We start from the raw sequence: 14,718 nt of genomic DNA, 5'->3' as shown, positions 1-14,718 counted from the left end.
ATGATACTGAATCTTTGGTGGGAATTGAAGAATTAACTTAATGAAGTATTTGGGTTTGAATCAGTTTGTTTTCCCGTGTTTATTTAGGGCTTTGTTAGTGACTTCTATGCTCTGGGAATTCAGATCGTTGTTAATTTTCTGAAGCTCAAGCTTGGGTTTGAAGCTCTGATCTCGATAGATTAACTTATTCTTCTGTTTGGCGCTTGTCTCACTTTGATTCTACAAGGATAAGTGCCTTAAGGTTCTGGATATCGTTATAGTTACTGGGATTTTGCAGCTAGTGGAATAGCCATTACTGTTACTGGGATTTTGCAGGAGGGTTGTAGATTGTGATAAAGTTGTGTGCGCGTGTGTTTGTTTCTCTTTTTGGGATGTGCAAGAATTGCTCAAACTTTTGCCCAATTTAGCAAAGAGGGTTAGTTCTGCTTCCATCGACTTCGTCAGAATTTCGAGGTAGAAATTTAAAATGGCTATGTCCTGCAAGGATGGTAACAAACATGGTATCGACAACGGCAAATATGTTCGGTACACACCGGAGCAGGTTGAAGCCCTTGAGCGGCTTTATCACGAATGTCCAAAACCCAGTTCCATTCGTCGTCAGCAGCTTATCAGAGAGTGTCCCATTCTCTCTAATATCGAGCCTAAGCAAATCAAAGTCTGGTTTCAGAATAGAAGGTATTCTTAGCTTAATTGAACTATTTTTTTACTTCATCTCAAGAGTTCGATTCAGTTGCTACTGTTTTCTTTTTCTTTTCATTTTTTTTTTCAAAATTATGATTGTGGGTTTTTAGGTTCTTCCTTTCCTTGCGTGCGTTATTGGCATGAATAAAATTGTATTTTTTCCATTTCGTATAGCTATGTCTTGGATGATAATTTCAACTTTGCTTTCTTCCTTTTTTGGGTTACAATAATAAACCCATTTGGTAATGGCGGAAGTAGATTTTGAAAAAGATGAAAGCCGGTTAGTTAGGGTATTAATTGCCTTTATTTCTTCAACTGCAAGGTGTATTGCCATCCTTACAATAGTACATTTGTTAATGTTCTTTCTTCAGATGTCGTGAAAAACAGAGGAAAGAGGCGTCGCGGCTACAAGCTGTGAACAGAAAGCTTACGGCCATGAATAAGCTTTTAATGGAGGAGAATGATAGGCTGCAGAAGCAGGTTTCGCAGCTGGTGTATGAGAATGGCTACTTCCGCCAGCATACTCAGAGTGTGAGTTTTGCAGTGGGCTGTTATCATAATAATACTTTTTCTCCCTTTCCAATTCTTAAGTTTGGGGTTTCCTGGAAAATATTGATTTTTCAAGAATGAAACACCATTCTTGATGGAAGAAAATAAACGATTATTTATTTTATGTTTATCCTTCTTTCTCTCTGTCCATTTATTTATTGCTGAGTAACACTAACAATTGATTTGTGATGGAATTTCTGCAGACGACGCTTGGAGCTAAAGATACAAGTTGTGAACCGGTAGTAACAAGCGGTCAACACAATTTGACGTCTCAGCATCCTCCAAGGGATGCTAGCCCTGCAGGGTTAGTGGGCATTTTGTTGATGGGTCCTTTTCTAATATCGTATTCTGTGACCACATTGCTCTCCGTGTATGCAGATGATTAATTTATTTTCCGTATCTTTTCAGACTTTTGTCCATTGCAGAAGAGACTTTAGCAGAGTTTCTTTCAAAGGCCACTGGAACTGCCGTGGAGTGGGTCCAAATGCCTGGAATGAAGGTGTCGCTTTGCCCTCCTTTCGATTAAATGTTAAATTATGCTTGTCTGACAATTGATTTCGTTATGCTATTATACGGTCAGTAAATAGTTTGAATTTACTGCAAATTCATTCAGTTTTTTGCAATATCAGACCCTTTTATCATTACTTTTGTTTTTTTTTTGTTTGTTTTGTTTGTTTTTATTATATTCTTTATTTCTTCAGTTTTCATTTCTCTTTTACTTATTTGAGGTATACTGGTATAGCATGGTTTTGTTTTTTAAACAAGTTACTTTCTAAATTATAATGGGCTAAATCGTTTTCTTTGAATGGGATAAAGATCATCTTTCTAAACACTTTTCTTGCTTCTCCCTTGTATAGCCTGGTCCGGATTCCATTGGAATCGTTGCTATTTCTCATGGTTGTCCTGGTGTGGCTGCACGTGCCTGCGGCCTGGTGGGTCTAGAACCTACTAGAGTAAGTGCCATGACTATTAAATTTGAATCAACATTCAAGTTAAGGCTTTTGAGATTGTACAACAAATGACTAATATAACATTCAGGTTGCTGAAATCCTCAAGGATCAGCCATCATGGTTTCGCGATTGCCGAGCTGTGGATGTTCTAAACGTGCTGCCAACAGCTAATGGTGGAACCATTGAGCTGCTTTATATGCAGGTTACTGCTTATTTCTAAATGACTTTCATGCCCCTCCTTGGCTCTCAAGCATCTCAGTCATTTTGACATCTATCCACTCCCTGATTTTGTAGCTCTATGCGCCTACAACATTGGCGCCTGCACGGGACTTCTGGTTGTTGCGCTACACTTCTGTACTGGAAGATGGTAGCCTTGTGGTATGCTATTTTTGGATTATTAAGAGACAGCTTGCTTCAAGTTTCTACTACATTGTTCATGTGGGCTGTTTGTCTGAAATCTCTGGTGTTTTGGTGTACGTAGATCTGTGAGAGATCACTTAAGAACACTCAGAATGGTCCAACCATGCCTCCAGTGCAGCATTTTGTTAGAGCAGAGATGTTGCCGAGTGGATATCTGATAAGACCATGTGAAGGAGGTGGTTCTATCATTCATATCGTTGATCATATGGATCTGGAGGTAGAATATATACTTGTACTTTTTTCTCAATCAGATCATCTCTTTAGTTCTACATGGCAAATGCTAATTTGAGTATACTTGATTCATTATTTAGCCATGGAGTGTTCCAGAAGTATTGCGCCCACTGTATGAGTCATCCACTGTTCTTGCTCAAAAGATGACTATGGCGGTAAGATAATTTATGGATGTCGCTGTAGGATTTAAAGGGCAGAATGTGCTCATTACTTTCTTAATTTGGGAAGAATTCAGTGACGATTTATTTAATTGTTAGATTATTTGAATTGCTAATATATTCATACATTGGTTTTCTCATTTTTATGCAGGCTCTTCGCCAGTTGAGGCAGATAGCTCATGAAGTTTCACAGTCAAATGTAACAGGCTGGGGTAGACGCCCTGCAGCCTTACGTTCACTTGGTCAGAGGCTTACTCGGTTAGCATATAACAATTGACTCTCTATATCTGCTTTAATTATGTAGCTTTGTTGATTGTTTTAATGCTGGGAATATCTTGTAGGGGTTTTAACGAGGCACTTAATGGTTTTAACGACGAAGGGTGGTCTGTGATGGGAAATGATGGAATGGATGACGTAACTATTCTCGTAAATTCATCTCCTGACAAGCTAATGGGATTGAACATTTCATTTGCAAATGGATTTTCTGCCATCAGCAACGCAGTTTTATGTGCTAGAGCATCGATGCTGCTGCAGGTAAAGTTATCTGCGCACCTTTTTTTTTGTTTTTTGTTTTGCTTGCTTGCTTGGTAAAATGACAGGAAGTGTTCCTGTGAAGTATTTTTCTTGAATATAATCTTCATCTTCACTTCTAGGCAGAAGTATTTTTCATTCTTTCTTATAACTCCTTAAGACGTATATATTCCATAGCACTCATCAGAAATTGAATAGTTTTGAATTCTTATGCGATAGAATAATTGCTTCGCCAATTTTTATGTTCTTGTGAATTGTCTGTTTCACCTCAATTTGGCCACTGCAGAATGTGCCTCCTGCAATTCTGCTGAGGTTTCTGCGGGAGCACAGGTCAGAATGGGCAGACAACAATATTGATGCTTATTCAGCTGCTGCTGTTAAGGTTGGCCCATGGAGCTTACCAGGGTCTAGAGTTGGAAGTTTTGGGAATCAAGTAATACTTCCTCTGGCTCATACCATTGAGCATGAAGAGGTGAGTAAACATATTACAATGAATTATTTCTCTTAAGGCCATTGGCCTCTTTCTTGCAGTTAATAAGACCATATACGTTTTTCTGACCTCAGTTTCTAGAAGTGATTAAGTTGGAAGGCATTAGCCATACTCCTGAAGATGCAATGATGCCTAGAGAAATGTTTCTACTGCAAGTAAGTAATACTTAAGCAGGTTGCTCATCTTATTTACTAGCTTTTTGAAGCTTATGCTTTTAATTGATAATCTCTGGCTAGGTTGGTAACTTCACGCATGACTAAAGCCAACTTTACTTAAAATTTGAATAAAACTATAAAAATGGGCAATAAGATATCAGGTTGTTTGTTCTTCAAGAATGAGTTTTGATCCAACATCTTTGTATCTTTCTACCACTTTCTTTCAAGTTCATGGTGACCATCTTACAACCACCTCATATTATTTTATTTATTTTTTTTAAAATTATATCATTCTCCAAATCATTGGGGATGGGTACAAGCCCTGTTACTGTGTTGTAGGATGAATATTGTGTTTGAAATTACACTAGTTCTATGTTCTTATCGTTGTTTTCTGTTCTGCTAGCTCTGCAGTGGAATGGATGAAAACGCTATTGGCACTTGTGCTGAACTAATCTTTGCTCCAATTGATGCCTCTTTTGCTGATGACGCACCTCTTTTACCCTCAGGGTTTCGGATCATACCACTTGATTCCGGAAAGGTTGGTGCAATTAAATCAGTATAAAATGATTCATTCTCTTGGATGGGTTCCTTGGGATTACTTTACTTCTTTTCCTCTAGTTAAGTGCGGTTTCTTAGCAAATCAAAGGAAAGGTGGGGTGTTGTGCAATATAAGATTTGAGCTCTCCTTCCTTCTATTATTATTTTGATATTAGTGAGCAAATGTTTCAGGAAGCATCCAGCCCAAATCGTACACTTGATCTTGCTTCTGCTCTTGAAATTGGCCCTGCTGGAAATAGAGCACCAAACGACTCTGTAAATTCTGGCTGTACAAGGTCTGTAATGACGATTGCATTTGAATTTGCATTTGAGAGCCATATGCAAGAACATGTGGCATCGATGGCTCGACAATATGTACGTAGTATTATATCATCGGTTCAGAGGGTTGCATTAGCGCTCTCACCTTCTCATTTAAGTTCACATGCCGGACTGCGATCTCCACTTGGTACTCCTGAAGCACAGACACTTGCTCGTTGGATCTGCAACAGTTACAGGTATAATTTATGTTCTATATGTTTCTCGAGTTCCATGTCTGGCTAAAAGGATCCTCTTCTTCATGTTGCTATGGGAATGGCATTCGTATTTTTTTTTCCCTTCCTAATGATCAAGTTCAAGAAAATATCATTCTTCCTCAACCTGTGAATTCCGAAGTTTGGAATTTGCTTAAAGAAAACTTCAAAGATGTGATTTGTTGGTTTGGGTGCTTAAATCTTGCTTACAGGTGCTACTTGGGGGTGGAGCTGTTAAAATCTGGAAACGAAGGAGGGGAGCTTGTCCTGAAAACATTGTGGCATCATTCGGATGCAATCATGTGCTGCTCTCTAAAGGTGTGTATATTGTATCGAAGCATCTTGCAAAAATAAATTTTACATCGAGTAAATGGCACGATAAGAACAGCTTTAAAATCTCAGGAAAATGATGACTAACTGTTAGTGTCCAACTAGTATGCCTTTAGAGTTTCATTAATCTTAAAGAAGTTAATTTATGAACAAAAAGGAAGGAAAAAAGCTCATATGGTTTTATCCTTTAATAAATGTCCTATCAGGCTATGACTTTTGGTTCTTTCGTTCTAGCCCTTCCTGCAATTGAACGTCGAACTGCTTGTTATATTAATCCATTCCAATTCTTACTTAAGGTCTTCTTTGTCTTATTTTGTACTCGTATTTATGTGCAGTGCTTAATTTTTTAACTTTTGTAGTCTATGCAGGCACTGCCAGTGTTCACCTTTGCAAATCAGGCAGGCCTGGACATGCTCGAGACAACCTTAGTTGCACTGCAAGATATAACTTTGGAAAAGATATTTGACGACCATGGAAAGAAGACACTCTGCTCAGAATTTCCACAGATAATGCAACAGGTCCACCCGTTGTACCAACCTTTTTACTATGGCAATCTTATAGTATATCATAAAAGATGACCATCTCTATGTCGCTAACAACACCTTTTGTTTTCTTAGGGATTTGCTTGTCTTCAAGGAGGCATATGCCTTTCGAGCATGGGCCGACCTGTCTCGTATGAAAGAGCTGTGGCTTGGAAGGTGCTGAATGAAGAGGAAAATGCACACTGCATCTGCTTTATGTTTGTGAACTGGTCCTTTGTCTGATGCTAGGTTGCCCAAATGAAGTTGAAAACTTATTCAATGTTAGATTTCTTTATTAGTTATTTTGGTTATGTAAACTTTGGATCTCAGTAAGAGAGAGAGAGAGAGAGAGAGAGAGACAGACAGACAATGAGTTGGGCTGCCCCTTCAGTACACTCAAATCTTTGTTCATCTGTGTATTTAATGTGCTTAGTTTTCTTAGTTAATTGCAGTGCCAAATTTGACAACAGTAAACAAATAGGTCATACACAGTTCAACTGTACATGTAACAAGTGGAAATATGAAGTACTAGAAAAATAATGAAAGTTACAAATTAGGCCTTAAAAAGACCATATGTGAAGAGTCGTTAATAATAACATATTTTATTTGAACAAGCTTCATATAAATACATGCTGTTAATAGGTTAGAAATGAAGATGGGCTAGATCTGAACATGAACAGTTTCTTCTGGTAGCCAGATCTTCACATCCAACCACTAGTTAATGCATATCAAAGCAAATAGCTACATCATAAAACAAATACCAAATTTAAGGTACTCTTTTACAGCAGGGAAAAAAAAAACCCATGAAAGGGAAGCAAAAATATAAGAAGCCCACCTAGAAAAAAATAACCTTTCAAAACCAGGTGATGAAACTAGGTGTTGAAGAAGATTCAAAAGACAGCAATGGAAGTTAACTGAAATTTAGTAGAGGTTAAGATGGGATATAGGAATGGAGGGAATAAAGGATAGTTAAAGTGGCTAAAATTAGGAGATCTCAGGCAAAATATGAATTAGTTTTGCAGTTTGAGATTGTTGAGATCCTCTGATCTTATGATGGCTGGAATGCAACTCGAACTCCTAGCAATCCCACCTTTCTTTTGAACTGCAGCTTTGTCTCTAGGACTCAAAGACTTGGCCCTAAAACCATCTCTCCCATCCTGCCGACTCTTCTTCAACATCTCTCTCATTGCCTCGGCTTGAAACAACACAGGATAAGCCCTCCCCAGTTTGTTAAACCTTACGCAGGCGCTCATGTGCGCGTTCAATGCTGCCTCTTTGCTCCCTCCATGCTTCTCCACTTCGCCTTCCACGGCCTCGGCGCAAAGCCCGCATATCCACTTCCCAAGGAACTTGTCTCGCATCCGATCAATGTACTCTTGTGTGTACTCCTCGCACATTCCACAACACTCGCACCGTGCATCCTCAATCTCAGATATCGGTGGAAGCGCCCCTTGTTTGGTATCTGATGTTATTGCCAACTCCTTCCCCAATTCCATTGATATGTCTGAGATTGTTCTTTGGAGGCCATTGGATGAAAGCCTTGGTGGCTTGGAGAAGTTGTTGCTCCTTGAAATAGCCTCTCCATGAGGTGCCATTTTTGACAAATGAAAAGAAATGTTTAGCCTTCTTTTTTTGAAGAACTTGAAAACTTGACTTGGGTTTTTGGGCGTTGATTGAAACAAGGACTCTAATGGTTGTAGAAGCTAAGGGAGAGGTTTTGGTATTATTTATAATAGTTGGAGTCGAGTATGAAGAAGGGAGTTTTTGTGGATGAAAGTAGACTCACATGTCAGTTATCAAAGTTAAAGAGTTAACGTGAAGACTCATGAACATGCACAAATCTTCGAGAGATTGATGTCTAGTTGCTTGCCTTTTTTTCTGTTGCCTTTAAATAAATTTGTAGCTATGTAATATTCGCACAATGAAAATTCTCGTAGTTTTGTTTTATTTTGATATTATCTATTTTGAGTTTAAGTCAATAAATTCACGTCTTTCGACTTTTATATTTGTAATGGAGTACTTTCTAATTATTTTGTTGGATGATATAATATCGAACTAGTTGGTCCAAATAACATTTGAATGTAGACGACATTATAATATCTTAACTAGTTTTTGTTTCTTGCATTTGACTAAAATTAAAAATTTGAATTATCATCCCATAATTTCAAAAAGAGTTAAAAGAAAATTTTTATTTTGAATATTTACCATCCAAATCATTATATATTTATAATAGCTATAATTTTCAATATAAGTGCATGAATTTGCATTTATATTCGAAAATAAAATTTCTTAGTAACCAAAATATGTACTTCAATAGCATCCTATTTCATTTTAATTAATGTGTGACTTTGGGTCACATCATTAACATGCAATGCATATAATATATATGACATGAAAGATAAATACAAAGGAAAGTATATATTGTTGGTTAACATTCATCTGAACTTGGTTTTCAGTAAAATTTAACTTTTCTTTCTGTTGAAGTATCACAAGGGTCACCCTTTAAGTCATGTTTTCACAATGAAGTTGCTTTTTGGAATTAGTTGATCAATTAATGCAGTGCTGCCACTCATTTTAATTTCAAGCATATTAAAATAAATTTATTAAAACCAATTAAATGTGCAAATTAATTTATATCGTATGAATTTTTTTGTACTGCCACGTCATTTTTACTAGTATTAGAAAATATATATGAAGAAAAAATGTTTTTTTGGGCTGTATTGTAATTGTAAAATGCAAATACTCTATTTGTCTTCCTTTATGTATTAAAAATTAGAAAGTCACTTTCAAATTGCATTTCATTATTTTCTTCAACATCATGAAGAATCCCACATTCTAATTACAATTCACATATACACACATATCTAACTAAATTAATGCTTCTGGTCTTTGTCCAATTACAATTGAATGCCAATCTCTAAACTTTCACACGTTAACTCAATCATAGTGTGTTTGAAAATTTGGAAAAGGAAGTATTTTTCAATAAAATTGAATTTTTTATGAGCACATTTGAAAAAATTAGGTATTATTTGGTAATCATTTTATTATTATTTTTTAAAATTAAGCCTATAGATAGTCACCTCCAAATTTCTTCCTTTATTATAATACTTTTTACCTCCAAATTTCTTCCTTTATTATAATACTTTTTATCAATAGTTTAAAAAATAAGTTAAAATTTAAAAACTAATTTAAAACCAAAGCGAGCTATTTCATAAATTTAGAAACAAAAGAGAGATCAAAAGGGGAAAAAGAAAAGAAGTGTTGGGTGTAGTGAGAAAAAATGTTGTCCAAAAGGAAAGAGGGAGGGGTTTAGGGTTCACGAGTTTGCAGTGTTGAGCCACACAGAAACTCCATATCTAAAAAGGCTTTGAAACTGTTCACAACCTTTTAGAACGGCACTGCTCTTTCAGTTATTGAGTGGAAGTGAGTGAGTTTCAGCATCTTTCTCATTTTCCAACACCATTATTAATTAGTGAAAAAGGAAAAAACTGCTAAAATATCTAGAGAGAGTTGCAGCATCGATCACGAAAAGCAAAACAATTAATTAAGAAACAGGCTGCTATTAAATGATTAGCAAAAGAAACTTTCAAAATTTCCCAAGTGGCTTTGAGCCAAATGAGGCTTAAACGGATGCCATCCATTTTTCAATGATGAAAATGAGATGGGTTTTTGTTTTTAAAGCAACTGGGGGCTTTTGCATTTGGTAACCAGCTCTATTGTGTGATTGTGAATGACTTTGGAGATTTGATATTTTTTGATATATATATATATATATATATATTCAAAACTATTCTCAAACATGTCTTTGATAATTTAAAAATGAAATTACTAATAGCTATACATTAAACATTTATCTTGAAGGTTTGGAAGCGTATTTGGATTTAGTTTTTATACATGACATAAGTGCTTTTAAGAATTTCAAAATCACTCCAAAAATGACTTTATGATTATTTAAGAAAAATTGGAAACCAGCTTCCAAGCCTTTTTTTTTTTAAAAAAAAAAAATTGAGAATATATTTGAGAGTAATTTTTTTTTTATAACCGTTAAATTTACTTTTGTCACATTTAAAATCAATTCTAGACATGCAATGAGTCCAACTAATAAACCATGAACAAACCAACAAAATCGACCACCAAACAAACTAAAAAAAGCAAGAAATTTTTTTCTAAACCATACCAACTAGGATATGTATGGTATGAATGGATGCAATTTTTTCTAGTTCAATGAGGGTTTCTTGTTTTCTAGCCCCTTGTCGGTAAGGTTGTCATTTGCTTATTAAGTTTAATGTGTTTAAATATCTATTTTTATAGGAACTCAAATAATTCATGCATATCAAAGTTTTGCAAGCCGTTGGGGTGGATTTGGAGCTATTACGAGCGACATCGAGCCCTCAGAGCTTCAATGGACGTGAAAAGACGGTTTTGTCCCCAAGGAGTTGGTGCAGCGGCACCATGCTCAACACCGCACACGGTGCCAAAAGGCAAAATGCACCATTTTTGTGTACCACCACGACACTCCAGAGATTGACAAGCGATGGGCACTAGGCAAGCACCATGACGCCCTGCTATGCGCTTCGAAAAACAACTATAGTGCGGTGTTGTTGTCGCGATTTGTATAAAAAGTATCTTTTTCTTTTAGGGTTTTGAATGGAGAGAAAGCATGGAGAACGAAGATGAGGTAACCCCAGCTCGTTTTTCTTGCATTTTCCATCTTTTAGCTAGTTTTTCTCAATTCTTTTGGGTCGTAGTTTATGATTGGAGATCCCTCCTCTACTCGTTGTCCATGAATTGTTGAGATAAGGTTTAATTCCTAGTTAGGAGTAAAAATTCTATGTAATTTTTGTGAGATTTCTCTTGATGGACTTAATGCATCTCTTCTAATGTCTATTTGAATTTTTGTTCATATTTAGACTCATATTTATGCTTGGATTCACTCTTCGTTCATAGATATATGTCTTAGCTATTGGATAGTAAGCTTGCATGTTCTTTGCTATTCATCTAGCCGAAACCACCAAAGTAGCAAATGGTTGAATATGTATGATAGGAGTATATGCTTCCCATATAACTTGAATGCGTGTTAAACCTAAAATCAAAGATTAATTGATTAGTTAATTATCCTACCTAATTTGTTAATCATACAATGGAACTCTAGAATGTAATGTGCAAGTTCTTAGTCTTAGAGGAACGCTTTCGAACCCAATAGCTCTAAGGTATGTATTTAATTAGGGCTTGGACTTTAATTGATATTTAGAGCACTTACTTTGTTTAACCTGACGAATTGACTGCCTGTAGCGTCGATGAATTTGGTTAGGCTGAGTAAGTCGTTGTGCACACATAAGTGAATATATGTTTAATAAAGAGAAGTCGATGATCAAAGATTGCATATGAGTCCATTGCTCCTAAAACTATAATTTTCCAGTCCGAGGCTACGTTCACCCTCTATCTTTACTTTCATGCCTTTAATTTCATGCACGTTAGTGGTGGAGTTTGTCATTGGATTGTATGTCCTAAACTCATAATTTGTAATCATTTAACGTATTCTATTTTTTAGTAAAGATGTTATTGAGGTTTATTTAAAGTTGCTATTGAATATGTAAGTTGCACATGAGAAAGCCTAAATCCAATAAACTAACGAACCCCTGGCTATAGCATGAATACTTAAACTTTATGTAGAAACATAAAAGTGGATCAAATTTGAGTATATGGTCTAAACGGTTTATAAGTATAAGGATATGATTGGATATCTTATCCTGGGGATACTATGGATACGGCCCGCTTTGTATTTGATACAAACGATGTGATCCTGAAATCGCTCATGTGGAGACATGCGAGTGGAGGCATCATAGGCAAAAGATGTTTGCATAAGATCGAACCACGAAATAGTCACTTTTCTTTATAACACCGTTTACTGTTAAAACTGACTGTTTCAATTCGATGACCTAAGGTAACTTAATCTTAATCCTGAGCTAACTATGACCTCCTGTTTGTCTAGAATTATCCTTTAATATGCATGGATGAAGTAACTTAACAACATCGACTCAATAAGCCTCCCATTTTAGGGATAAGACCAGGTAGATAGCTGGAGACATAGTCCTGCAAGATGGAATTCACTTCTACCCAATTTTAGGGTTAGTAGATAGGTTGTTCCCTTAAGTACTGACTCCTAGTCTTGAACAAGAGATCTCACCCTCTCTATGACTGAGAGGGACTTGGTTTAGTGGTAAGACTACAAACCAATTGTTCATTAAGGGATCAATGAAGACTTAAGGAGCAAGATATATTTGCAGGGGTAAAACGGTAATTTTGATCCAGTTGTAAATACAAACACCTATAAAAGATCGACTTACTGATTATGGTTAAATCAAGTGGACAAAAATATATCTATAGTGAGGAGAGTGCAACCACTAGACTTTAGTGGAGTGACCCGGTAGCTAATGAATGTTGGTTAATTCAATTAAAAGAGTTTAGCCGATTAATCTTGAATCATTAGAGTTCATGATCTGTAGGTCCACTAAGTCCCTCTACTAGCTCATAAATGGATTAAACCTTAGAATAGTGTGATGAGAAAATTTGAAATGTTCAATTTTAGTTTAAAGGAAATTATTAATTAAATGTTTAATTATAGAATTAAACAAATTTGGAGAAGTGGAAATATTTAAATATGATTTAAATATTAATTATGCAATAAGAATTCATATTTAGAATAGGTGTTATATTAATTTAATATTTGGTATTAAATTAATTATTTAGAATTAATTTTATTTAAAATTAATGGATTTTATTTAAATTTAATTATTGAATCAATATATTTTAAATTGAATTCATTTTTTAACACCTCAAGATACCACTCACTTTGTTGATGTTTTGATGTCAATTTGTTATGAAATCTCATTGCATAAAGGTCTTCTATAAAATTAGAAGTTAAATCATCTGAAAATCTTCATGCTCCTTCGCTGATTAAAGAAAAATTTGAAGGAAATAATTTCGGAAAATTCTGTCACCAGAAACCACCACAATTATCCTTTTTCTCTTCAATTACTTTTCATTTTGTATCCCACAATCCAATCTAAGGTTAGAAAATAGCAGGGAAGATCTTGTAGTAGTCTACAACAAGTCTGTGAGTATAATTTAGAAGTTGTTTGGAGCAATTTAGGAGTTCTTCAAAGGTTGAACTCTAAACCCTATTTTCTAGAAAATAATGAACATGCATGCTTGTAACTTAAAATTGATGTAGTTAAAGTGCTTAAGATCCTGATTAATTCCACATATTGAATGTCAACACCATCAACTGGTATCAACACATGATTTAAGCATTCAACTAACGTTAATTTTGCTTGGTGGGTATTTTTCATAAGTTGTATGAAATGGATGCTGATATGGATATGTTACAATTTTGGCATTAGGTTTATCTTCAATTATATTGTAATTATTGTAATTGGCTCTGTGTTTATGGGTCTTAATGTGTGATTAAGAGTCTGTAAATTTGTTAGAGTCAATAGAGTTGCAATTGGAAGAAGAAGCAAGCATGTTCAACAGCTGAAAGTAGTAGCTTTGCCACTGCCCTTGCAGCGTTGCAACGCTGCTTATCGAGCATTGCAATGTTGTTCATCAGCAAACCTAGAATGCATGCGCAAGCCATTCGACGGTCCAGGTGGTTTGGATGATCCAACTCGACTCCAAATGGTCTAGTTCGGTTGTTTCTTGGCCGGTTCAGTCCCATTTGATGCTTTAGAGGTCTGGTTTGATGCTTATGGAGCTGGTTCGAGTCGGTTCAGGTGGTTCAAGGGTGGTCTTTACCTGTTTATTAATTATTTATGTAATTTTAGGTTTTTACTTGCTTAGGATGTTAAAACTGGTCTATATTAGTGTGTGCTTAATTGTTTATGCATTAGATATATGTTATATTTTTTTAAAAAAAATCTTGGATGTGCATAATGTATGTCATGTAGATTTAAAATCCCACCATAGGAAGTATGTATCATGCATTGAAAGTATGTTATAATTTGCTATAATATATAGTATGCATAATTTAGGGTTTCATGTGTTTAATATAATTTGTTATATTAATTTATGAAATGCTTGATGTATGTTATGGATTGGAAGCATGTTTTTTTTTTTATTTTTTATTTTTTATTTTTATTATTATTTTAAAGTAATAGAAGAAAAGACTACCAAGTTTTAGCTTATTTAAAGGCCAAAACTAGTGGAAAGGTGACATCTATCTCTCAATTCCTCTTCGCCCGACATTGACTCGGTTATCGGTCTAAGATATACCTAAATTGCATTAGAGAGAGGCAATTCTAAGACAAAGGTACATTTTCAAACTCATGTACACAAAACTTAATTGGCATTTCTTTTACCTAGAGGGATAGCTTTCACACTCACACCGTCGGAAACCTATCACTATTTTCTTGTGGGCCCTAATATAAACACGATGAAGGTAGTTCCTTTCACCTCTATCCATGAACACACACACACATTAGTGATGAAGGAAATCAGACATAAGGATTTTCATGAGCAGTGGAAGGATCTTTCCAAACTTCAATCATATATGAACAATAATAATTACAATCACAAACGGAAACATACGATTATGCACAAATCGAAATTACATCATGTTTTACTATAGAAACTT

General features: G+C 35.4%; 2 protein-coding genes across 3 annotated transcripts; one reads left to right on the top strand and one right to left on the bottom strand.

Annotated features, from left to right (window-relative positions):
• The first annotated feature begins 6 nt into the window (after positions 1–6).
• LOC120086076 (homeobox-leucine zipper protein ATHB-15) lies at positions 7–6,529 on the top strand. Of its 2 annotated transcripts, none has more exons than XM_039042510.2 (18): positions 7–675; positions 1,053–1,212; positions 1,434–1,534; positions 1,639–1,729; positions 2,088–2,183; positions 2,269–2,382; positions 2,475–2,558; positions 2,662–2,817; positions 2,912–2,986; positions 3,141–3,247; positions 3,331–3,523; positions 3,807–3,992; positions 4,085–4,165; positions 4,569–4,703; positions 4,895–5,217; positions 5,445–5,550; positions 5,931–6,080; positions 6,180–6,529. In XM_039042510.2, the coding sequence occupies exons 1-18, from the start codon at positions 467–469 to the stop codon at positions 6,324–6,326; spliced, it is 2,514 nt and encodes an 837-aa protein (XP_038898438.1). In that variant the 5' UTR covers positions 7–466; the 3' UTR covers positions 6,327–6,529. The 2 variants fall into 2 exon arrangements, with proteins under 2 accessions (XP_038898438.1, XP_038898437.1); XM_039042509.2 differs by having other exon boundaries at positions 5,922–6,080.
• A 140-nt stretch (positions 6,530–6,669) lies between these two features.
• LOC120086077 (uncharacterized) lies at positions 6,670–7,802 on the bottom strand. Its single transcript, XM_039042511.2, has one exon. It carries the CDS (start codon positions 7,676–7,678, stop codon positions 7,094–7,096), a length of 585 nt encoding a protein of 194 aa, XP_038898439.1. The 5' UTR covers positions 7,679–7,802; the 3' UTR covers positions 6,670–7,093.
• Positions 7,803–14,718: the final 6,916 nt, after the last annotated feature.

This window comes from Benincasa hispida, unplaced genomic scaffold, assembly GCF_027475165.1.
Source record: "Benincasa hispida cultivar pf3 unplaced genomic scaffold, pf3_genome.v1.1 HicScf1659, whole genome shotgun sequence".
NCBI lineage: Eukaryota > Viridiplantae > Streptophyta > Magnoliopsida > Cucurbitales > Cucurbitaceae > Benincasa > Benincasa hispida.
Note: the sequence above shows the minus strand (reverse complement) of the source record. Positions and strands in the feature narration are given on the sequence as shown.

Bases quoted from the DNA above. Each gene is read 5' to 3' on its own strand.
- LOC120086076 (XM_039042509.2), top strand. From the start codon at position 467: ATGGCTATGTCCTGCAAGGATGGTAACAAACATGGTATCGACAACGGC. The intron at 676-1,052 runs GTATTCTTAGCT...TTCTTTCTTCAG, and splicing joins GTCTGGTTTCAGAATAGAAG to ATGTCGTGAAAAACAGAGGA. The intron at 5,218-5,444 runs GTATAATTTATG...TCTTGCTTACAG, and splicing joins TGGATCTGCAACAGTTACAG to GTGCTACTTGGGGGTGGAGC.
- LOC120086077 (XM_039042511.2), bottom strand. From the start codon at position 7,678: ATGGCACCTCATGGAGAGGCTATTTCAAGGAGCAACAACTTCTCCAAG.